This window comes from Chrysemys picta, chromosome 8 (genome assembly GCF_011386835.1).
Source record: "Chrysemys picta bellii isolate R12L10 chromosome 8, ASM1138683v2, whole genome shotgun sequence".
In the NCBI taxonomy this organism is placed as follows: Eukaryota; Metazoa; Chordata; order Testudines; family Emydidae; genus Chrysemys; species Chrysemys picta.
The window spans coordinates 24951169-24974996 of NC_088798.1; the positions used below are offsets into that span (position 1 = coordinate 24951169).

Genomic DNA, 23828 nt, shown 5'->3' on the forward strand with positions numbered 1-23828 from the left:
TATACATGTCCACATCATTGTAATTTATGTAGGATTTTTTTTCCAGACTCAATAATAAAAATCATTAACAGTTGTCTCTGTTCTTTACTGGGCCTAACAGAATAGAAACATAAATAAGGTGTTTTGTATGTTCTTGTCTTTTTTCTTATGTCTTTTGATTTTTGGTTGCTTTTTGGGTTTTTTTTTTTTTTTTTAAGATGTGCTAGTTACTAAGTTTGCTGTGAAAAGTGATATTAAACATACAAATATAACTTTTCACAGCAGACTTACTCAGCCCCGGCAAACTTTGAGACAAATTAAGCCCTGGATGGGAAGGTGGATATGGAGGTAGCGGGGGCCAAGGGCACTGGAGGGGGGAGTGATCTTGGGGCCAGAGCTTGCCACTGTATGGCCTGGGAACAAAGCCTGAAACCCAGTGGCTGGAGCTTCCACCCGCCACCCAAGGGCTGAAGCCTGACCCCACCAGCCCTGGGAAAGTGGGGAACTCACTATCTGCCTGCTCCTCCAGCTCTTGTGTCTCCAGAGGTGGGCAGGGCCCAACCACTGCTGGCTTTTCCTTCCCCCCCATCACCGCCCAGGAGGTTGTGGCCACAAGAAAAGTCCCTGGTGGCCACATGCAGACACAGTGGCCGCATTTGAGAAACACTGCGCCAGGTAATGCTGTGCTCTGACAAGTCAGAATTTACTATAAATACTAATAGTATTTCCACTCTTTGTAAAGCAACTCAAGAAATGTAATTTGTTGTGATGCATTAAGACCTTCCTAGGACTACTGACCAGGCAGAACATAGGATTTCCTAAAACTATTTTATAATTTACCTCACTGACAAATAACCCTGGAAAGGCCAGTGAACAGACAGAAAAATTTCATTTTTAAACTCATGATCATTTTCAGTTACAAAATGTAAGTGTGTCTGAATCTTGGTTACAAAGCAAATCACTTTGAGGCTAAAAGCATGTATGGTAAGCTTTGCTATAAAGCAATGTTTAGAGTTAAATTTTAAGCCCCTCAGAATAGCTGTTTGTGCAGGAATTGCTGCAAACCTTTACATACAGCTTCACTAGAGGAGTACCCAGATCTATCACACATATCCCCTACAGTAGATCAGCTTACCTCTAAGCATGCCCAAAGGTTTGGTCCTCTAACTTTGCAGTCCTGACAAGTGCCCTGTTAATAAAATATAGATAAGAAATTATTTTACTAATCCAGTTTCCAGGGATTGGTTCTTAGCCCAATGCTATTTAACATTTTTATCAATGACCTGGAAGAAAACAAAGTCATCATTACTGATAAAAGTTTATAGATGACACAAACATTGGGGGAATGGTAAATAATGAAGAGGATGTGTCACTGACGCAGAGCAATCTGGATAGCTTGGTAAACTGGGTGAAAACAATATGAGTTTTAATATGGTTAAATGTAAATGTATACCTCTAGGAACAAAGAATGTAGGCCATACTTACAGGACGGGGGACTCTACCTTGGGAACCAGTGACTTTTGAAAAAGATTTAGGGGTCATGTTGGATAATCAGCTGAACATGAGCTCCCAGTGGGATGCTGTAGCCAAAAGAGCTAATGAGATCCTGAACGCATAAAAAGGGGACTCTAGAGTAGCAGTAAAGAAGTTTTTTTACCTCTGGTGCGACCACTGCTGGAATACTGTGTCCAGCCAGTTCTGGTGAACACTATTTAAGAAGAATGTTGATAAATTGGAGAGGGTTCAGAGAAGGTCCAGGAAAATGACTAGCTAAAGTAATGGTTCTCAACCTTTCCAGACTACTACACCCCTTTCAGGAGTCTGATTTGTCTTGCGTACACCAAGTTTCACCTCACTTAAAAACTACTTGCTTACAAAATCATACGTAAAAATACAAGAGTGTCACAGCACACTATTACCGAAAAATTGATTACTTTCTCATTTTTACCAGATAATTATAAAATCAATTGGAATATAAATATTGAAGTTACATTTCAGTGTGATACTTGAGCCTGTTTTTCACTTGTGAGCTTTGTCTGAAGCTGGAGCCCCAGGCGATGGGTGGGGTGGACGCCCAAGCCCTGCTGCCCGGAGCTGAAGCACTATAATTTAGCTTTACAGGATGCCCTGTGGCAAGTGGTTCCAGGCAATGGCCCTGCTTGCCACCCCTAGTATCAGCACTGCACTTGCAATCTCCCTAAACCTGTCCTGAGACACCCCCTCTCCTCCCCGGGGGTCACAACTGTCAGGTTGAGAAACACGGATCTAGATTGAGTACTCCCTGGAAAACCTGTGCATACCCCCAGGGGTATGTGTACCCCTGGTTGAGAACCAGTGAACTGAAGGATTAGAAAATATGCCTTATGACTGAGCTCCTTGAATCTCTCTCATTAGCTTAACAAAGAAAAGATTACGGGGTGACTTGATTACAGTCTGTATCAGAAGTGGGCAAACTACGGCCCGCAGGCCACATGCAGCCCGCGGGACCATCCTGCCTGGCCCTTCAGCTCCCGGCAGGTGAAGCTAGCCCCCAGCCCCTCCCCTGCTGCCCTTTTTCCCCTGCAGCTAGGCCACTGTGTGGGCAGCGCAGCTTGCGCCTGCCTACCTCCCAGGCTTTCCAATAAGCCAGTCCTGCCACTCTGAGCAGCATAGTAAGGGGGTGGGGAGCAGGGGAGTTGGATGAGAGGCAGTCAGGGGACAGGGAGCAGTTGGATGAGGTGGAGGTTCTGGTGGGGGCGGTCAGGGGATGGGGAGCGGGTTGGTTGGATAGGCATGGGAGTCCCGGGGGGGTGGCTAGGGGCGGGGGGGGGGTCCCGGGAGGCGGCTGTCAGGGGACAAGGAGTGGGGGGGGGTTGGATGGGTCGGGAGTTCTGAGATGGGCAGTCAGGGAGTGGGAAGTGGGGGCGGGGGCCAGGCTGTTTAGGGAGGCACAGCCTTCCCTACCCAGCCCTCCATACAGTTTTGTAACCTCGATGTGGCCCTCGGGACAAAAAGTTTGCCCACCCCTAGTCTATATGTACCTTCGCGGGAACAAATATTTAATAATGGGATCTTCAGTCTAGCAGAGAAAGGTCTAACATGATCCAATGGCTGGAAGTTCAAGCTAGACAAATTCAGACTGGAAATGAGGTGTACATTTTTAACAGTGTGAGTAATGAACCACTGGAACAATTTAATAAGATCATGGTGGATTCTCCATCAATGACAATTTTAAAATCAAGATTGGATGTTTTTCTAAAAGATCTGCTCTAGGAATTATTTTGGGGAAGTTCTGTGGTCTGTGTTGGACAGGATGTCAGACTTGATGATCACAATGGTCCCTTCTTGGAATCTATGAAAACCAATGCGGTAGCATGGCCCAAGAAAACAAGACTCCAGTGCAAAACAACACAAAGTAACTGGTACTGCAATGAAGACTTTAAATACTCAGTAGCTTATCCCCAGATGAATTTACAATTTTTGTAACCTAGTCTTAGTTTAAAATCAAGAATTTTGTTGATACCATTCAGTTTTTGTTCCACTTCTATTATCTTATTAGAATGTACCAAAACTCTCTAGAATAGAAGGGAACAGACATCAAGAGAAAAGTCTGCTATACAGCACAATGTGATATTTCACTTGTTATCTGGGGCTTAAAAAAGAAACTCAGTGTAAAGTTTAAGTACATATACCATCTCATTTTAAGCTTTCAAGGTCACACTAACAGACACTGGTGATCATTTTAAAACCAACCATTCTGGGGCATGTCTTTCCTTTAATACAGAAGCATGAAATTTTTTAATCTCAAAATAAACAGCATACAAAAATATGTAGTAGCACAGGAGTGCCATATTTCTGAACAGAGAAACAAGAACCCAATTGTTGCATTTTCAGTTTAAGAAAATATACATAAAGCAGAAGAAGCTGGAGTCTTTCTCCATCTCAGAGCCACTATAGTTATGAATTATTAAAAATTTCAGCTGCCATATTTAAAGAGATAGGAAGCAAAGGTTAGACAGAGCAGAGGTTCTCAAACTGTGGTCCTTGGACCAAGGAGCATGTGGCGGTCCAGTGAGAGTTGGCTGGTCACAGGATGCTAGCTTCTTCTCCTTATTTTCTCTGATAATAGCATTAAAAGTCAGCTAAAATACAATAAATTCTTTCTTCATGTTACTTTTCCACCTTAGTGACTGTAGTTGCTACAGGTACGTTACCGGATTGCAAATGAAAAGGGAAGTGGTCTGTACAATCACAAATAGCAGCCAGCCCACAAAAATCTATCTCAAAATATAGTCCATACTATGAAAGAGGTAGAGAACCCCTGAGACAGGCTAGCTGGTACTGCTGGTATATAATTATTCATCTTTAAATGTAATGTATGAAAACTAGTTTTCCTGCTTAATCAGCTCCATTCTTCTTGTTTCTTTTGTTTAACAGTAGAACTCAGATCATGTACACTGCAATTTACAGTGTAAATGGTAAGGTTTTAACCTAAATATTTTGTCCATGATAACATTTACCACTTAAATGTGTTGCACAAACTGTAATTTGTCGATCCATTAGCAACAAGCCTTGCAGCTAAAATACACAACTGGTTTTACTCCAGCAGGGAACCAACTAAAGAACTGAAACTCACATGAGATTTCTGTATCAATTCTTCCTTTGTTATTTCGCCAACCGATTCCAAGTGTGGGCAATCACTGCTGAGAGCTGACATTTTAATAACAGTAGTTTTCTAGCTCTTGTAGCATTTAAGATGAGGCAATATCTACAAGACAGGAATAAAAAAAAAAAAAAAAGTATAACCTGAAGAAATTTTATTCTTGTAAGCAGTAATATTAGACATTTGACAGAGCTGCTGTATACATTTAACCTTACAATATAAAACCAGGACAATCCCATTATCTGTTCAGTTAAATAAAAGTACACTTGGAAAATGCACACTCTGCATTTTAAAATGAATGCAAGTAACTGTTTATTGAAAGTAACAGAATCTAGTAAATAAAATTAAATATAGCTGAACCTGCTAAATTGCAAGCCTGCACTAAAATGGATTTTTGTATTTATAACTTACTGAGACATAGACCTATGAAATCCTGCTACCGTGCAAGCAACAGGGCCAATGTAGGTGAAGCCACGTTCCCCCACACTGAACAACGAGGGAGAACCTAATCACTAGGGCCCTACCAAATTTGTGAAATTGACCGTGATCATAGGATTTTAAAAATTGTAAGTTTCATGATTTCAGCTATTTAAATCTGAAATTTCATGGTGTTGTAATTGTAGAGATCCAGACCCAAAAAGGAGTTGGAGGATGGTCACAAGGTATTATAGAGGGGGTTGTGATACTGCTACCCTTACTTCTGCACTGCTGCTGGCGGTAGCACGGCCTTCAGAGCTGGGCAATTGGAGAATGGCAGCTGCTGACTGGGAGCCCAGCTCTGAAGGTAGAGCCACTGCCAGCAGTAGCTCAGAAGTCAGGATGGCATACTGCCACCCTTACTTCTGCGCTGCTGCCTGCAGAGCTGGGTGCTAAGTCAGCAGCCACCACTCTCTGGCCGCCCAGCTCTGAAGGCAGCACAGCAGTAAGGACGGCAATAGTGCAACCCCCCTAAAATAATCTTGCAACTCCCTTTTGGGTCAGGACCCCCAGTTTGAGAAACTCTGGTCTCCCCTGTGAAATCTGTATAATATAGGGTAAAAGCACCCAAAAAACACAGATTTCACAGGGGGAAAACCAGATTTCACAGTCCATGACTCCCTTGTTGAAGGAGAAAGAAGCGGACATAGGGTACTTTATCATGGTCTCATTTATTTACAGTGACATATACTCCTGAGCAGGCATATTAGATGTCAAAAGGAAAACGTCACATGTAGTACAGAACTCTTTCCTTCAGTTCTTTGCCAGACTTCCACTTTCTCTGATGCAAGGCTGGTTTAATGCCAAAAATCTTTTGTTAGAAGCATACCTAGTCACTTGGTCAGATGTCAGTTAAATCCACTATTTGGTGGTTGCACAAATATATCTGATTGTTTTGCAATACAAAGGAAAAAACTAAACTAGTTATATTCCCTCAAATGCAAGGTATGTATGATTCAGTGGATCTCAATCTTTCCAGACGACTGTACCCCTTTCAGGAATCTAATTTGTCTTACATACCCCAAGTTTCACCTCACTTAAAACTACTTGCTTACAAAATCAAACACAAAAATACAAAAGTATCACAGCACGTTATTACTGGAAAATTGCTTAGTTTCTCATTTTACCATATAATTACAAAATAAATTGAATGGAATATAAATATTGTACTTACATTTCAGTATATAGAGCAGTATAAACAAGTCATTTTCTGTATGCAATTTTAGTTTGTACTGACTTCGCTAATGCTTTTTATGTAGCTTGTTGTAAAACTAAGCAAATATCTAGATGAGCTGATGTACTCCCCTAGAAGACCGCTGCGTACCCCAGGGATATGCGAACCTCTGGTTGAGAACCACTGGTCTATAGCCTGTGCAATCTGACAGCCTTTACTATGCTTTCCCAAGAACTTTCTCTTGATCCACACTGCTCAAACAGCTACCATCTTATTCTCTCCTCTGATTTATCACCAAAATTCGGAACATACTGTGTAGATTTCCTCTCCTCCAACTTTTTCAATAACCCCTTCCAGAATTAATCACCTATACCAAGTTCCCAAACTAAATCATACTAATCAGTTCACAGATGCACTTCTCTATTCTTTGTATTTTTGATAGGTCTGCTGCCTTCATCATCTTTTATCACAGTCTACTCCATTTTTTTCTCTTCTATTGGCTTTTGCAGCTCTATGTTTCTTTGGTTCTTCAACTACACAAAATAATAGGACTGGAAGGGACCTTGAGAGGTTATCTAGTCCAGACCTGTGCACTCCTGGCAGGACTAAGTATTACCTAGACCATTCCTGACAAGTGTTTGTCTAACCTCCTCTTAAAAATCTCCAATGATGGAGATTTCACAACCTCCCTAGGCAATTTATTCCAGGGCTTAAACACCCTGACAGTTAGGAAGTTTTTCCTAATATCCAACCTAAACCTCCCTTGCTGCAATTTAAGCCCATTGCTTCTTCTCCTATCCTCAGAGGTCAAGAACAACAATTTTTCCCCCTCCTCCTTGTAACAACCTTTTACATACTTGAAAACTGTTATGTCCCCTCTCAGTCTTCTCTTTTCCAGACTCAACAAACCCAATTTTTTCAATCTTCCCTCAAAGGTCATGTTTTCTAGACCTTTAATCATTTTTGTTGCTCTTCTCTGGACTTTCTCCAATTTGTCCACATCCTTCCTGAAATGTGGTGCCCAGAACTGGACACAATGCTCCAGTTGAGGCCTAATCAGCACGGAGTAGGGTGGGAGAATTATTTCTGTCTTGCTTACAACACTCCTGCTAATACATCCCAGAATCATGTTCGCTTTTTTTGCAACAGTGTTACACCATTGACTCATATTTAGCTTGTGGTCCACTATGACCCCCAGATAGTTTTCCACACTACTCCTTCCTAGGCAGTCATTTCCCATTTTGTATGAGTGCAACTGTTTGTTCCTTGCTAAGTGGAGTACCATGCATTTGTCCTTATTGAATTTCATCCTATTTACTTCAGACCATTTCTCCAGTTTGTCCAGATCATTTTGAATTATAATCCTATCCTCCAAAGCACTTGCAACCCCTCCCAGCTTGGTATTGTCTGCAAACTTTATAAGTGTACTCTCTACGCCATTATTGAAATCATTGATGAAGATATTGAATAGAACTGAACCCAGAACTGATCTCTGCGGGACCCTACTCATTATGCACTTCCAGATGCTTCCCAAACTCTGGGAACGGTTTTCCAACCAGTTTTGCACCCACGGTATAGTAGCTCCATCTAGGTTGCATTTCCCTAGTTTCTTTATGAGAAGGTCATGCGAGACAGTATCAAAAGCTTTACTAAAGTCAAGATATACTACGTCTACTGTTTCCCCTCGTCCACAAGGCTTGTTACCCTGACAAAGTAAGCTATCAGGTTGGTTTGACATGATCTGTTTTTGACAAATCCATGCTGACTGTTACTTATCACCTTATTATCGTCTAGATGTTTGCAAATTGATTGCTTAATTATTTGCTCCATTATCTTTCCAGGTACAGAAATTAAGCTGACTGAGCTGTAATTCCCCAGGTTGTCCTTATTTCCCTTTTGATAGATGGGCACTATATTTGCCCTTTTCCAGTCTTCTGGAACCTCTCCCATCTTCCATGACATTTCAAAGATAATCACTAATGGCTCAGATATCTCCTCAGTCAGCTCCTTGCGTATTCTAGGATGCATTTCATCAGGTCCTAGCGCCTAGAAGACATCTAATTTGTCTAAGTAGATTTTAACTTGTTCTTTTCCTATTTTAGCCTCTGATCCTACCTCATTTTCACTGGCATTCACTATGTTAGACACTGACAATTGCACCTTCAGCCTTTCCTCATCCTCTCTATAGCCCAGATAAGTTGGCATCCCTTCTTCTCTTTCTCCAAATCCTCCTTCAAGGAACCCACCAACCTCATGGTTTCACTTACTTCGTCTATGCCAATGCTTCCCAATTTTACATCTTGTCCACCCTTGACCAATCTCTGGTTACATCTACACTTAAACTGCTACAGTGGTGCAGCTGCATTGCTGTAGAGCAATCAGTGTGGCCACTCAGTACAGCGACCGGAAGGGTTCTCCTGTTACCATAGTGACTCCACCACTCCGGGAGATGGTAACAAGGTCTATGCAAGAATTATTTCGTTGACCCAGCACTGTCTACACTAGGAGTTAGGTCAGCTTAACTATGTCACTCAGGGATGTGAATTTTTTATACCGATGAGCAATGTGGCTGGGTAGACTTAACTTTTTAACGTAGTAGTCTTACCTACTGAACCATCTTCCAAATATCTCATCCAGTTGCCATCTCAAACTCACTCCAAATCAACTTTCTGTTTTTTTCTACCTTCACAATCACCATTGATTACAACCCTAAGCTACCAGTTAAAAAGGCCGAATTAAGTTATTTGAAGATGAAACGATGCACTGTTTGGGTTTGGTTTAATCTTGATTGGTTACCTGAGGTTACAGAGGGAAGCTGCTGCTTTTATCTTTTACCAAACTATATTTTAAATGCATGTCAAAGATGCCTAGAACCAAGTAAATATGCTTTTTAAAGCTACATTATAAATCAAAACAATTAAATGAGCAGGGTTAACATCAAACCCTTTTATTTCTAAATTCAATATTTTCTCCACTTATCTGGGCCATTTTAGCTCCTCTTGAATGTAGAATAAGGAAATACTTTTGTTAGTGCAATACAGCCTCCCACAGGGAGACAGCACAATAATTGTGATACAAGCATTTACTTTTGATGGAAGATCTTTTGAAAATGTCAAAGTTTAATAGAGTTAACATTCATTAACACAGTAGCAAAATTATAAAAACAAACCAACTTACTTTATGAGCCAAAATGTTCTGACTTGGCAAAGCTAGAGTACTGTTGCAAACCAGTACAAATATCTTCCAAGTCCTGGTACCAGAACAGCGATTAAAAGTTAAAAAATGTCATACCCAAGACCAAGCTGCAACTAGAGAAGTGTTCCTCAAATTATTTAAACCAAGTCTCTATTTGCAGAATACTTTTAATTTTCCTGCCAAATGCTGCAATGAAGATGGTTTTTTGGATCAAAATGAATATAAACTTAACTGTACTTTTCATGTTTAAAAATATATGAAAGATTTTGCTCTTACACATTTTCTTACCATTAGATAAAATCTAAGCTGAAGTGAAAGTTTCAAAATGGTGAATCCTCCACAATTTCCTTTAACATTAATAAACTCCAGTTAGAATGAAGAAAGCCACTGAGTATATGGAAGGGGTAGCAGAAATGAAGGCTTCTTTTTGCACTTATTACAAGCCCTTACCCAAGGCATTAGAAATGGGTGACTGGGTTTTGAATAAAGTCTACACCAGCTGAAAACCTCAGTACTGTTTTAAGGCTGAAGATCAACAAAAATGCTTCACTTGGAAGGGTATAATGGATTAGTAAGGCCTAAAGGTTTAATTATTTTATGTAATAAGATTTCTGAATGTATTACTCCCGGTAATACAAAGCAAGCTAGCAGTGAGTTCATCTTGTATTACTGGATTAGTAACTAACAAGCTGCTTTAAACCTCTGGAATTGTGCCTCGAGTCCAACCTGCAGTCCTGAACAAACTAAGATTGATGAGTTCAGCTGAACCTTTCATGCAGTTAATCCAAGATCACAAATTCAGCTCCTATTTTTCCTACATGCAGCCTGTACCAAAGAGCAATCTGGAATCAAGAACATATATTCTCACTTATGTATATCTATGATGAATTACCTCCATTAGCACTAGGCAGCAGTTACTGGCTTATACAGGGAATCCCATACTAATGCCAGACCCTCATATAGATGCGATCAAAAGGCTTCTCTCTTTTTGTTACCAAAATTAATTCCTTCCTTTCTTTCCTTCTATCCCTGTGGCCAAGAAACCAACTCATGTTCTGGTGCCTTATCCTTTCTTGACTACTGTAGTCTCTTCCTTGCTCGCCTCTCCTTTTTCCATTTTCCACCTTTTCTACTCCATCTAAAATACTGGGGCTAAGATTATCTTCCTTTCTCATTGCTCTGACCACATCTCCCCCTCCCACAGTAGCCACTTCTCAAATATATGCACTGACTTCAATGTTCTCCTTTAAACTTTCAAAGTACTCCATAAGCTCCACCTCTGTCCTCAGTACTCCATTCCACTTTTAGTTAGTCCTGTGTCCATGGCTCACTTCCAGCTTGGTGCCCTTTTTCACTTTTATTATTTGTATGACTGTAGCATCTAGAGGAGGGGTGGGCAAACTTTCTGGCCCGAGGACCACATTGGGGTTGCGCAACTGTATGGAGGACCAGGTAGGGAAGGCTGTGCCTCCCCAAACAGCCTGGTCCCTGCCCCCTATCCACCCTCTCCCACTTCCTGCCCCCTGACTGCCCCCCTCAGAACCCTCAACCCATCCAACCCCCCCGCTCCTCGTTCCCTGTCCACCCCGTCCTGGGATCTCCCGCCCCTAACTGCCCCCCGGGATCCCACCCCCTTACCCAACCCCCCCTGCTCCCTGTCCCCTATCCACACCCCCGCCCCCTGACAGCCACCCCATATCCAACTGCCCTCTACTCCTCGTCCCCTGACCACCCCCTCCTGGGACCCCCTGCCCCTAACTGCCCCCCAGGATCCCACACCCTTATCCAACCCCCCCCACCACTCCCTGTCCCCTGACTGCCCTCCCGACCCCTATCCACATCCCCACCCCCTGACAGGCCCCCTGGGACTCCCACTCCCCACCCTCCCTGTTCCCGATCCCCTGACCGCCCGCCCCCCCGAACCTCCATCCCATCCAACCGCCCCCTCCTCCCTGACTGTCCCCCAGTATCCCCCCGCTCCCTTACCAGCAGCAGGAGCTCGCAGCTGTGACACCTGGCCAGAGCCAGATGCGCTCCCCACGCTGCCCAGAGGGAGCGGCGGGCCAGAGTGCGGCCTGCGCAGCTGCGTGGGAGAGGCCGAGGACTAGGCTCCCTGCCCGGGAGCTCAGGGACCAGGCAGGACGGTCCCGCGGGCCGTAATTTGCCCATGTCTGATCTAGAGGACCCAGCTGAGACTGAGACCCCACTGTGCTTGGCAACATACATACATTGAAAGACAGGTGTCACAGGTTGTCACCCCTGGGGTGCAGTCTGGGAGCTGTGAGAAAGCGCTCCATCCCTATAACCACTCAGTTGAATTGGCCCAGCTCCCACTGCTTTCTATGGTTGTAGACACAGCCAGCCTAACCCAGGCCCTGTTATCACCCAACACGACAGCAGGTGGCACCACACATCCAAGATGAGCTTCCTGAGAGAGCAGCTTCACCCAAGCCACTTAAATACATACAACAGACAGCAGCCAATTTTCCAGCTTTCCAGATTCTCCTTCGCCCCTCCCCCCCCGGGAGTATAAACCCAAAATGATACTGTCTTGCACTACACAGGGAACTGTACACCGTAAGCTCATAGAGTTTGCTCTTCCCTCAACGTGGAGAGGAATATGCAACAGTCTTTGCCCCTTGAGCTACAATATTCATATACTTCACTCCAACCAGGGCCGGCTCTGGCTTTTTTGCCACCTCAGGCAAAAAAGCCACCGGCCGCCGCCCCCCCCCCCCTTGCGGGGGGGGAAGGAGGGGGAGGGCAGCCGGAGCCCTGGGAGGAGGGCGGCGAGCCCCGGCGGGGGCTCCGCTCTCCCCCCAGCGGCCGGGGGGGGGGCCACCGGGGGGGAGGGCGGCCAGAGCGCCGGGGGGAGGGCGGCGAGCCCGGCCGTGGCCCCGCTCTCCCCGGGGGCTGGAGCGCCGCGCCGCCCCCCTCCAGGTGCCGCCCCAAGCACAAGCTTGGTGGGCTGGTGCCTGGAGCCGGCCCTGACTCCAACTCACTGATTTAGATAAAGCAAAACCAAAAATTTATTAACTACAAAAGATTTTAAGTGATTATAAGGGATAGCAAATAGATCAAAGCAGATTACCTAGAAAACAAACAAAAAATGCAAACTAAGCTTAATATACTAAATAGATTGGATATGAATTAGCAGATTCTCACCCTGAGAAATGATACAAGCAGGCTGCAGATTCTTAAGAGCAAGCTGCACTTGCTTTACAGCTTGAACTCCCCAGGTCTTTCATACACAGGCTTGAAATCTCTTTAGCCTGCATCCAACACTTTCCCCAGTTCAGTTTTTGTTCCTCTGGTGTTTCCAGAAGCCGTCTTGTGTGGGGAGCGAAGAACGTGAGATGATGTCACTCACTGCTTTACATAGCTTTTGCATATGGTGGGAACCAGTTGTTTCAAAACTTGGTTCCCAGACCTGTTTGTGGAAAAATACGGACATCCCAAGATGGAGTCCAGAATCATGTCCTTGTAGAGTCATAGCAGCCATTACTTACAGTCTATCTGTAGCATTCTCAGGAAGGTTCACCAGGTGGGGGATAAGCTTCTCCTAAGGCCTACTGTTTTTCCTAATGGCCCATTGCCCTGAATATGCCCTTCCCCACCATCTAGACTGAAAGCATCTTGCCTAGTGGGCATCACCCAGGTATAACTACATTTGAAACACAGATGCAGTCAATATTCATAACTTCAGATACAAAAATGATACATGCATACAAGTCGGATAAGCATATTTACCAATGACATCCTACGTGACCCATCTTGCATAATATGCATCATAATTATGCCACAATCATAATATCATCATGAAAAATATGGGGTGCAGTGTCACAACAAGTCCTACCCCCAAAAAGTAGGCACAGGATAAAAGGAGAAACAAAGGCACAGAGAACTGAAACAACTCAATGAGGAAGAAAAAGTAATAACAGAAAATGTGAAAATGATAGGTGCTTAATGACTTTTTTGTTTCGGTTTTCACCAAGAAGGTTGGTGATGATTGGACGTCTAACATAGTGAATGCCAGTGAAAATGAGGTACGATCAGAAGAGGCCAAAATAGGGAAAGAACAAGTTAAAAATTACTTAGACAAATTAGTCACCAGGGCCTGATGAAATGCATCCTAGAATACTCAAGGAGCTGACTGAGGAGATATCTGAGCTATTAGCGATTATCTTCGAGAAGTCATGGAAGACGAGAGATTCCAGAGGACTAAAAAAGGGCAAATATAGTGCCTATCTATAAAAAGGGAAATAAGGACAACCCAGGGAATTACAGACCAGTCAGCTTAATTTCTGTACAAAAATAGATAATGGAGCAAATAATTAAGCAATTTGCAAACATCTAGACGATAATAAGGTGATAAGTAATAGTCAGTATGGATTTGTCAAAAACAAATTGCGTCAAATCAACCTGATAGCTTTCTTTGACAGGGTAACAAGCCTTGTGGACAGGGGGAAGCGGTAGACTTGACTTTAGTAAGGATTTTGATAATGTCTCACATGACCTTCTCATAAAGAAACTAGGGAAATGCAACCTAGATGGAGCTACTATACCGTGGGTGCAAAACTGGGTGGAAAACCCAGAGAGTAGTTATCAGTGGTTCACAATCACGCTGGAAGGACATAACGGGTGGGGTTCCGCAGGGATCAGTTCTGGGTCTGGTTCTGTTCAATATCTTCATCAATGATTTAGATAATGGTGTAGAGAGTACACTTATAAAGTTTGCGGATGATACCAAGCTGGGAAGGACTGCAAGTGCTTTGGAGGATAGGATTAAAATTTAAAATGATCCAGACAAACTGGAGAAATGGTCTGAAGTAAACAGGATGAAATTTGATAAGGACAAATGCACAGTACTCCACTTAAGAAGGAACTATCAGTTGCACACACACAAAATGGGAAATGACTGCCTAGGAAGGAGTATTGTGGAAAGGGATCTTGGGGGCAAAGTGGATCACAAGCTAAATATGAGTTAGCAGTGTAACACTGTTGCAAAAAAAGCGAACATGATTCTGGGATGTATTAGCAGTGGTGTAAGCAAGACACAAGAAGAAATTCTTCTGCTCTACTCCGCGCTGATTAAGCTTCAACTGGAGTATTGTGTCCAGTTCTGGGCACCACATTTCAGGAAGGATGTGTACAAACTGCAAAAGGCCAGAGAAGAGCATCAAAAATGATTCAAGGTCTAGAAAACATGACCTATGAGGGAAGACTGAAAAAATTCAGTTTGCTGAGTCTGGAAAAGAGAAGACCAAGAGGGGACATGATAACAGTTTTCAAGTATGTAAAAGGTTGTTACGAGGAGGAGAGAGAAAAATTTTTCTTCTTAACCTCTGAGGATAGGACAAGAAGCTTAAATTGCAGCAAGGGAGGTCTAGGTTGGACATTAGGAAAAACTTCCTGTCAGGGTGGTTAAACCCTGGAATAAATTGCGTAGAGAGGTTGTGGAATCTCCATCATTGGAGATTTTTAAGGTCAGGAATGATCTAGATAATTAGTCCTTCCACAAGTGCAGGGGACTGGACTAGATGATCCCTCGAGGTCCCTTCCAGTTCTAGGATTCTGTGAACTTGCCCAAAAGTCACACAGTAAGACAGTGGCAGAGTTGGGAACAGAACCCAAGTCTCCTCATACCTAGTTCACTGTCCTACCCACGGGACCATAGCGCCTCTCAAGTGGCTACTATTCACTTGGAAAAACCTTCCAGTTAATGTGCTCCTACTTCCCTCCATTGTCTTCCCAAAAGCTTCTATCAGGATGTTCATTCTATCAAGCATTGGTCTCTATGGCTTTTAGCCAATACGGTCAGGGGAACAATCCCATGCTACAATGTCCCTAGACCTCCAACTGCCAGAAGCTGGGACTGGATGACAGAGGATGGATCACTCATAATTACCCTGTCCTGTTCCTTCCCTCTGAAGCACCTGGCACTGGACACTTTCAGAAGATAGGATACTGGGTTAGATGGACCACAGCACTGACCCAGTATGGACATTCTTATGTTCTTGTATATTGTATCATATGGTCATTGAACCAATCATGCCTTTGCTTTTCAAGATATGACCTGTTACTTATTTAGCACATTTTAATTTACCAGGTAAGTGACCATGTATAGCACCATGCACAATTGTGGTCCTATAGAAGTAAGGTAATGACACTGTTAGGCTCATCTTAAAAATCCAAATATATTATATAATACTCTTTCATAAGTGTTCTGCTGAGCAGATTTGACAATTAGAGCAATGTGAATGGCATCTTACATCATCATGTTAGGCAGCCTCTTTCTCCATTTACTACTTATAATTCCACAGCACCATAGACTTGCATAGTGCTTAACACTGAAGAACCATCTCATCCATAAAGGTCCTATCATTGAAAAGGGTCCCTAACCCCTGAAACATTGAGATAGACAATTCAGATAGCACCAAAAGCATCCGACAGGCTCATGCACAGAACCTGAAGCTTACACCCCATTTCCACTTAGATTTAGATAGCATCACGATATATTAAAACAAAATATAAAGTATTTAATGTAAGCCATTGTTTTCATCTATCTCACTTAACTATAGAAATTCTATAGTTACTGGAATGAATGCATAAATACACACATCCCACTTCCTTCATTATGTTGAAGTCCTTAAAATATACAACTATTTTACCAGGTGATTTCATAGGACTTTTTCCTGATTGCTAATCAATATGTACTAATATATAATGAACAGATCCAAATAAGTTTTGTAGGATTCTGAAAGAATTCATGTTCATCAAGATTAAATATACAGAAATAAAATCATGAGGAAACAAAGTCTTAGTCTGGGCACAAATAGAAAAATAATGCAGTTTGTATTAAGACTCAGAGGGGTAGCCGTGTTAGTCTGAATCTGTAAAAAGCAACAGAGGGTCCTGTGGCACCTTTGAGACTAACAGAAGTACTGGGAGCATAAGCTTTCGTAGGTCAGAACCTCACTTCTTCAGATGCACTTGCAAGTGAGGTTCTGACCCACGAAAGCTTATGCTCCCAGTACTTCTGTTAGTCTCAAAGGTGCCACAGGACCCTCTGTTGCTTTTTATATATTAAGACTGTTCATTAAAAATACAACATTCAGAAAAGTTAATCAATAAAGATAGTGATTGCCTTATATGGTATTACATGCCAGTCATGGAAATGTAATTATCTTATGTAAGTAATTAAAAAAAAGTTGACCACTAATAAGAGTTAAAAGGATTTAAAAAAAAAAAAAACCACACCCACCCACCCAAAGACCCTCACTTTGAACTTTGGGAAGAAATACATGTGGATCAAATCTGGCTCTAATCCTGCAACTGGCTCCATGATGGCATAAGGGTTTGCCTGCGTAGATCAAGTTTTAGGATCAGGGTCTTTGTTTGCAACTGTGTTCACTTCAATAACCAGACATTCAAGTGCACTTATTTTGTTTTTTTTTTAAATAAAAGAAATATGGCTGCAGTGCTGTTAATGCAACATTATACCGGCAGATTTAAATATACAAAAGTCAAGAAATTCAAAGTTATGGGTCTTTCAGCAACTGTTATGCCACCACTTGTACATTAAAAAAATAATAATAACTGCATTCAATTCACAGTATTGCAAAGTATGTGTCCAAATAAGCTTCAGATTTATGTATCCAAATAATTAATTTGTGGATTTTTCTATCGTGTGTGTGTGTGTGAGAGATAAATATAAAGGGAAGGGTAACCACCTTTCTGTATACAGTACTATAAAATCCCTCCTGGCCAGAGGCACAAAATCCTCTTACCTGTAAAGGGTTAACAAGCTCAAGTAACCTGGCTGGCACCTGACCAAAAGGACCAATAAGGGGACAAGATACTTTCAAATCTGGGGGGGGAGGCTTTGTTCTCTCTGTTCCATGTGGCTTTTGCCAGACACAGATCAAAGAAGCAAGCAATCCAACTCCTATAGAGTTAGTAAGTATTTAGCAAGGAAATGCGTTAGATTATCTTTTGTTTTGGCTAGTGAATTTCTCTGTGCTGGGGGAATGTATATTCCTGTTTTTTTCTTTTTGTAACTGTAAAGTTTTTCCTAGAGTGAAATCCTCTGTGTTTTGAATCTGATTGCCTGAGAGATTATCTTCCCTTCTAATTTTACAGAGGTACTCCTTTGACCTTTTTTCTTTCTAGTAAAGTTCTTTTTTTTTTTTTTTTTTTTTTAAGAATCTGATTGGGTTTTTTAGTATCCTAAAAACCCAAGGCTGGTCTGTGCTCATCTTGTTTATTCTCAAGCCTCCCCAGGAAAGGGGATGTAGGTCTTGGGGGGGATATTTTGGGGAAATAAGACTCCAAGTGGTCCTTTCCCTGATTCTTTGTTTGAATCACTTTGGGGGGGCAGCGTTTACCTAATCCAAGGTACAAGGAAGAATTTGTGCCTTAGGAAAGTTTTAACCTAAGCTGGTAGAAATAAGCTTAGGGGGTCTTTCATGCGGGTCCCCACATCTGTACCCTAAAGTTCAGACATGTCAGGGTTCCCTCCTCACTCTGAGGTGGTTACCCTTCCCTTTATATTTGACAGTTTGTGTGTGTGTGTGTGTGTACACACACATACACACACACACACACACACGATAAATGAACACAAAATTATCCAGTCCTTTCAAAAGTCCTGCTACAATAGGTCTTGATCTCCTGCAGCAGTAATTTCCTCATGTTGACTATAAATTGCACAAAGAATAGTTTTTCACATTTATTTTGAGTTTTGAGCATCTTTGTTCCTGCATTAAGAGATGTGACAAAAGGAACGTCGCTTCTATTTTCACTTTATCCTTTAATTTACCAATTGACTAAAGATGCTTTACATTCTTCTTCCCAGGAGTAATCTCCCACCACTTCATTTTATGTAAACTCCATCAATACATCTATTCTATCCTTACAACATCAACAACGCTTTATCAGCCCAGACGCAAAATCTACTTTTCCACAATTATGAAACGCTGCCATATTGTTAGTCAACTGCCAATAGCATGTTCAGTGATAACACTGAGAAGAACAGAAGAAAATACTGTCCCTGCTCTGAGATGCAAAACTCACCCTAGGCAAATAGTATTTTTACAGGCAAACCATATTCATTACCCTTTGTTCTTGTAATTCCTGTGCTCTCTCAATAAAAGGAAACTCAAAATAAAACCACACTCAAAATGAGAGTATGCTCTTTAGGTATAAGGTCATTTGTTTAATTTTCCATCCTATTTTGATACATCCAAACAACTCATTTACTTTTTTTTTTAATTAAAAATTCCACTAATACAGCATAGGGAACTGTACACCCTAATTCTATGAGGATTTTGCTAGCTCAGAGTCCACCATCATGTAGAAGTTTAGATTGGTTTTCACAATAATGAGCCTATTGCAGTATTTGTTCGGCACATTTTATCTACTGCACAGCACTGCTTACATTTACAAGCATTACAGCAACAAGAGAAATGTGTCTAGGTTTCATTTTATGGGCAAGCATGCTGTCCTAGCCCTTCATTCGATTAGATCTTTCTGAAGTTTGTCTCCATGCCCCTTAGCTATCACCACCGTAAAATAAATGTAAATCACCGGCAAATACTGCCACATAGTTATGTACCTTACACCCCGAACCTCATAACGGTTATACTTTAATACTGGGGCTAAGAAAGTATTAACATCCTAGGAAAACTCCGCTTAGGGAGACTTGATGTTCACAGCTACCCACCCATCTGTTCCAGCAGAGCACTCACACTCTGCAGACCCCTCCTCGCTCAGGCGGCCCAATGGCTGATGCTGCAGCAACGCGAGCGGCTCTGAGCGAGCAAAGCGAGAGGCACGGAGCGGGACTGGCCCTTGGGAGCCGGCAGCAGCGCCGAGCAGACCCCGCCGGACATCCCGCCCCTGACAGGCCCATTACACAGTGCAACCAAGGGCAAACCTGCTTAGCGGCGACCAGACCCGCCCCTGGTGCTGGCCTCTCCACCGCGCTCCCTCCCGCCGGCTCCCGCCGCCCCTCTCGTGAGTTACGGAACGAGCAGCCCCTCCCGCCCCGCCGGCTCGGGGAGTGGCACTGACCGAGAACAGGCTCTACATGACCGCTGCCTAGGAGGGGTCGGGGCACCGGCGGCGCAAGGAGGCGGCCTCGCACGCGGAGGGCGGGTCCGAAGGGGGGGAGGGCGTGCCGGGCCCGAGGGGGTCTGGGGCAGCGCTGGGGATTGGCGGAGGCGGCAGTGTCAGAGCCCGATGGGGGCGGGGGCAGTGGCAGCGCGAGGGGAAGGGCCCGCCCGCCTCAGGGAAGGAGCCCCCAGGGAGAGGGTCATTTCTCCGCAGGAAGGACTCAGCGCCCAGATGAGACCGCAGGCGACGTGCGGAGGTTGGCGTCCGGGCCGAGGACTCGCTGCGCGGCGGCCTTACCTGGTTCGCGGTGCCCAGCTCACAGGGACTCCGCTATTCGCTTGTCCCTCACTGCCCGCAGCGGCGGTTCCTTCCGCTTCGCTTGCTGCTGTCTGCCCCGGATGCTGATGTGCGCCCCTCACAAAGATGGCGATGCTTGGTTGTATGTCCCGCACACATTCCGATAGCTTCGCCCCGCACAAAGATGGCGGTGCTGAGCGTATCGCACATTCCGATAGCTTCGCCCCGCACAAAGATGGCGGTGCTGCGTATCTCATTCACCGGTTTGTCCCTCACTGAGATGGCCGTGACTGACTCTTGCACTGTATTACCCACGTGGTGTAGATGGAGACTCCCTCCAGCCCGTGTTTTATTTTTTGACACCGGAAGTAGATCTCCTGTCTGTCTCCTAGCAGCGGGCGGGTGAGGGCGCTGCTGGGGCAGGGCACTGGTTGCTGTTCTCACCCCCGGCAGGTAACTTGGGGCGTCGGCTGGAGCCTTGCAGCGCAGCCTGGGTGGGGCGTAGCTGGGGGGAGGGAGCCTTTGTCTGCGCATGGGGGGGTGTTGTGCTGTGTGTTCGTCCCTTAGCTGGCTGCGGCCATTTCTCGGCGCGGGTCCTGCTCCTGAGCGGGTAAGGGCAGAGCGAGGCCCCTCACTGGTCCCTCCCCGGGTCGCCCCGTCCTGGCCTCGGGGGGCCCCGAACCCGTGCAGCGCGTAGACTGCCCTGTGAGCGCCCTGCGTGACCCGGGGCACGGGGGGCTCGGCGCTGCCCAGATGTGGGGACCGGGCCTCTGCTGGCGCAGACCGGCTGGGTGCTAAGCGAGGGGCCCTATGAGCACCTATCGCGGAACCCTAAGCCAGGTGGAGGCAGCTGTCAGCCACCCCGGGGCAGGTGTGTCCCCCGCCCCAGCGGCAGGCTGTGGGGGTTTGCTAGCGCCAGCCCGCCTGAGGCGGGGACAAGGGTGCTCTGTTCGCAGCGCCTCAGAGGTGGGGCTGGCAGAGAGGGGAAAGGACATCCTTCCCTAGGAACATCATGGAGACAGGCCAGGCTGGGTGGATAGTTTAGGATGGAGAGAAATTTCTCTGCCTTTCCCCATATGATGGGGTGGCCAGACTGCAGTGTGTGAGCTTTATTTACTATGTAGCTCTTTTACCATTAAAGTGTGACTCATGGATTCCCCCCATATATCCCTCGGGGCTTCTCCCCTGTGGTGGGGAGAGCTCGGGGCTTTTGCCAGATATAACTGGTGCTGGCTGAGGAGGTGAGGGGGGGCACAATTTAAAGGTTAACCTCCTGCCCCAAGCTTGAGTCAGGTCCCACCAGACATGCTTCCCCTCTTATCCTCAGTGGCCCTTCCCTGCAGCTCCCAAGTGTTAGCTCCCTGTGGAAAGATAATGGCAAACAGGTAGGAGCTGCAGGGAGAGGCCTCCCTGCTTTAGCTCTACAAAGAGAGGCAGCAGCTTTTCCTGCTGCGCCCAGCTGTTTGCTGCTGCCTTTCACCATGGCCACAGCTCTCGAGCTCCAGCAGCTGCACTGCAGGGAGGAGGCCTGGCAGCACCATGTGACTGAGCTGGTCCAGCAAACCCTGGCAAAAATCTGGGGGGTTGTGTGACCCCCCCCCATGCCCTTCCCCCATGCATTGCCTCTGGCTTCTGCCAATAGGGAGAGGGGTCTCGGGGCTTCAGCCCTGCCGGATATGTCTGCCAGGTCTTGGGGCTGAAGCCCCAAGCCCCGGCAGTTACACCCCGGCTCTCGAACTTCTGAAGATTGTCATATCCTGCTCAGAGGGTCTCCCCCTGCCATATGATGAACTACTTGACAAGTACCAATTGGCCTGTCTCTACAACTGACCCTACAGCCTGTCTGTGTGGGCCTTCTGCTTTTTTGTTTACTCCAGTAAGTAGTTGTTTGTCCAAAGGAGACTTGTATCTAGAATTCTTACTACATTTTACTTAGTATCTGGCTTCATTGAGAGTAAATAGTGAAATTCCCTTTAAGAAATAGAAGCTGCAGCAACTTTGAGCAGCCATGTTATTTATTCCCCATTGTGTGATTGTAGGAGATTCATACCTTAAAGGGGAGAGAAGCTACTTCAGGTGCTTAAACTCTATGGTCACAGATTATTCAATTTTAAGATTTCCAAATCTTTTTAGACAGCAAATTTTGTTTCCTAAGAAATAGAGATCATGACTTGCAGAAGTAAATTCAGTATGGGGGTTATGAATAATAAAGGAACTGAAGTCTCTATCTTGCAAGCTGTTCCATGTGTGGATCACCATGATTGAATATGGGGATCTTTCTCTACAGAGCAGTTAAAAGTATTTCGGCCTAATTTTATCTCAGTTTTTCACCCTACTCTTGGTAGTTGCTACTGAGAACACTAATTTCACCCCTTCATGTAAACGTTATCCAAAATAAACATGCATCCTATAATGTAAAGTTGTTGGAAGTTTTCAGAAGAAAACTATTTATGTGCTTGTGATATATAATTTAACATGTAATTTTCATTTCGCAGACTGTGAGATACCATGTGCGACTAAAATGTTTTTGAGGTAGTTTCACTTAATGAGGTTATGGGAGAGAAGGAGCCATGTCGGAAGAAGCTGTTAGTGAGACACACTTTTCTTTGAGGACAGCAGCTTTACGGGTATTTGATTTTCCCCTTTCCTGGTATTATTCTGTCATCCAGGTAATTAATATATTTCAGTAGTCTCATTTGTGGTGGTCTTTTTTTAGAAACAGATCTGAAAATGTTTCATGGTTAATTTTTACAATGTTTGTTTTAAATGCTAATTCAGTTATTCTGTGCATAATATTTGGTAGTAGCAGAGGCTACTCTCTCTGCATTAATATATGCCAGGGGTGGCCAACCTGTGGCTCCGGAGCCACATCCGGCTCTTCAGAAGTTAATATGCAGTTCCTTGTATAGGCACCAACTCAGGGGCTGTAGCTACAGGGGCCAACTTTCCAGTGTGCCGGGGGGTGCTTACTGTTCAACCCCTGGCTCTGCCACAGAACCTGCCTCCACTCTACCCCTTCCCGCCCCCACCCCTGAGCCTGCCGTGCCCTCGCTTCCCCCCCCCGCCTCCTACGTGCTGTGAAACAGCTGATCGGGAGGTGCGGAGAGGGAGGGGGAGGTGCTGATTGGCAGGGCTGCCAGTGGGCGGGAGATGCTGGGAGTTGCAGGTGGGGGGAGTTTATGGGGGGGCTGTTGAAGTGTTACTGTGGCTCTTTGGCAATGTACATTGGTAAATTCTGGCTCCTTCTCAGGCTCAGGTTGGCCACCTGGTATATGCCTTCATTGCAACAAGTCTCTGCCGATAAGTCAAATATCACACTCTTTATGTTCAAACATGATTAATCCTTGAATAGTATTATTTGGTTCATTTCAAAACGTTCTCCTAGAGTGTTGATTTTTTTAATGAACTTGTGCTAATGAATTGTCACACTAAATATAAAGGTTAATGAGGTGAGTGTTATTAACTATCAGAGTTCCAAACACCTCAGAAATGGAGGTTGTTCATAGCTTTGAAATGTTCCTAACTCTGAATAAAATATTATGGTTGTTCTTTCAAAAGTTTACAACTGAACATTGGCTTCATATAGCTTTGCAACTTTACTATGCAAAAGAAAAATACTGCTTTTCCTTTTTTTTTTTTTTTTTTTAGTAGTTTAACACAGTACAGTACTGTATTTGCTTTTCTTTTCTTTTTTTGTCACTGGTGCTGCCTGATATAATTGCGTACTTCCGATTCCAAATAAAGTGTATGGTTAACTGGTCAGTTTGTAACTCTGGTGCTCAGAACTCTGAGGTTGTATTGTGGGTAATACATACACAGGGGTGGTCCATAATTGAGAATCTCTTGGTTTACATCCAGCCTGTTTTCTATCTTCAACGCCCCCTTGTAACTGAAAATCTTCAAAAGTTTTAGCTGGTAGCTCTGTGGGTGTCAGGACTGTGGGATGCC

At 44.3% G+C, this 23828-nt stretch overlaps 2 protein-coding genes across 38 annotated transcripts in view; one reads left to right on the plus strand and one right to left on the minus strand.

Moving 5' to 3' along the window:
• Nucleotides 1-20011, minus strand: part of USP33 (ubiquitin specific peptidase 33) — an 84126-nt gene extending 64115 nt beyond the window's left edge. For 13 of the 19 annotated variants that reach the window (XR_010590002.1, XR_010589995.1, XR_010589997.1 and 10 more), the window contains exons 1-3: nt 19881-20011; nt 4595-4726; nt 1115-1168 (exon numbers count right to left, since the gene is read on the minus strand). Coding sequence is in view for 10 of the 19 variants with exons in the window: in XM_024107854.3 (XP_023963622.2) it covers nt 1115-1168; nt 4595-4675 (135 nt within the window). In the remaining 9 variants the exon portion in view is untranslated. Of the gene's footprint in view, nt 1-1114; nt 1169-4594; nt 4727-6272; nt 6405-12632; nt 12657-19191; nt 19311-19404; nt 19668-19880 lie in introns of those variants that run through there. The other 6 variants (XM_065555460.1, XM_065555451.1, XM_065555452.1 and 3 more) reach the window with 6 other exon arrangements.
• MIGA1 (mitoguardin 1) overlaps nt 17405-23828 on the plus strand; it is a 49259-nt gene continuing 42835 nt past the window's right edge. For 3 of the 19 annotated variants that reach the window (XM_065555505.1, XM_024107866.3, XM_065555509.1), the window contains exons 1-2: nt 20145-20333; nt 22376-22507. In XM_065555505.1, coding sequence (XP_065411577.1) covers nt 22451-22507 — 57 coding nt within the window. In that variant the 5' untranslated portion in view covers nt 20145-20333; nt 22376-22450. Of the gene's footprint in view, nt 17427-19239; nt 19485-19668; nt 19840-20144; nt 20334-20394; nt 20491-21268; nt 21757-22375; nt 22550-23828 lie in introns of those variants that run through there. The other 16 variants (XM_065555498.1, XM_065555504.1, XM_024107864.3 and 13 more) reach the window with 13 other exon arrangements.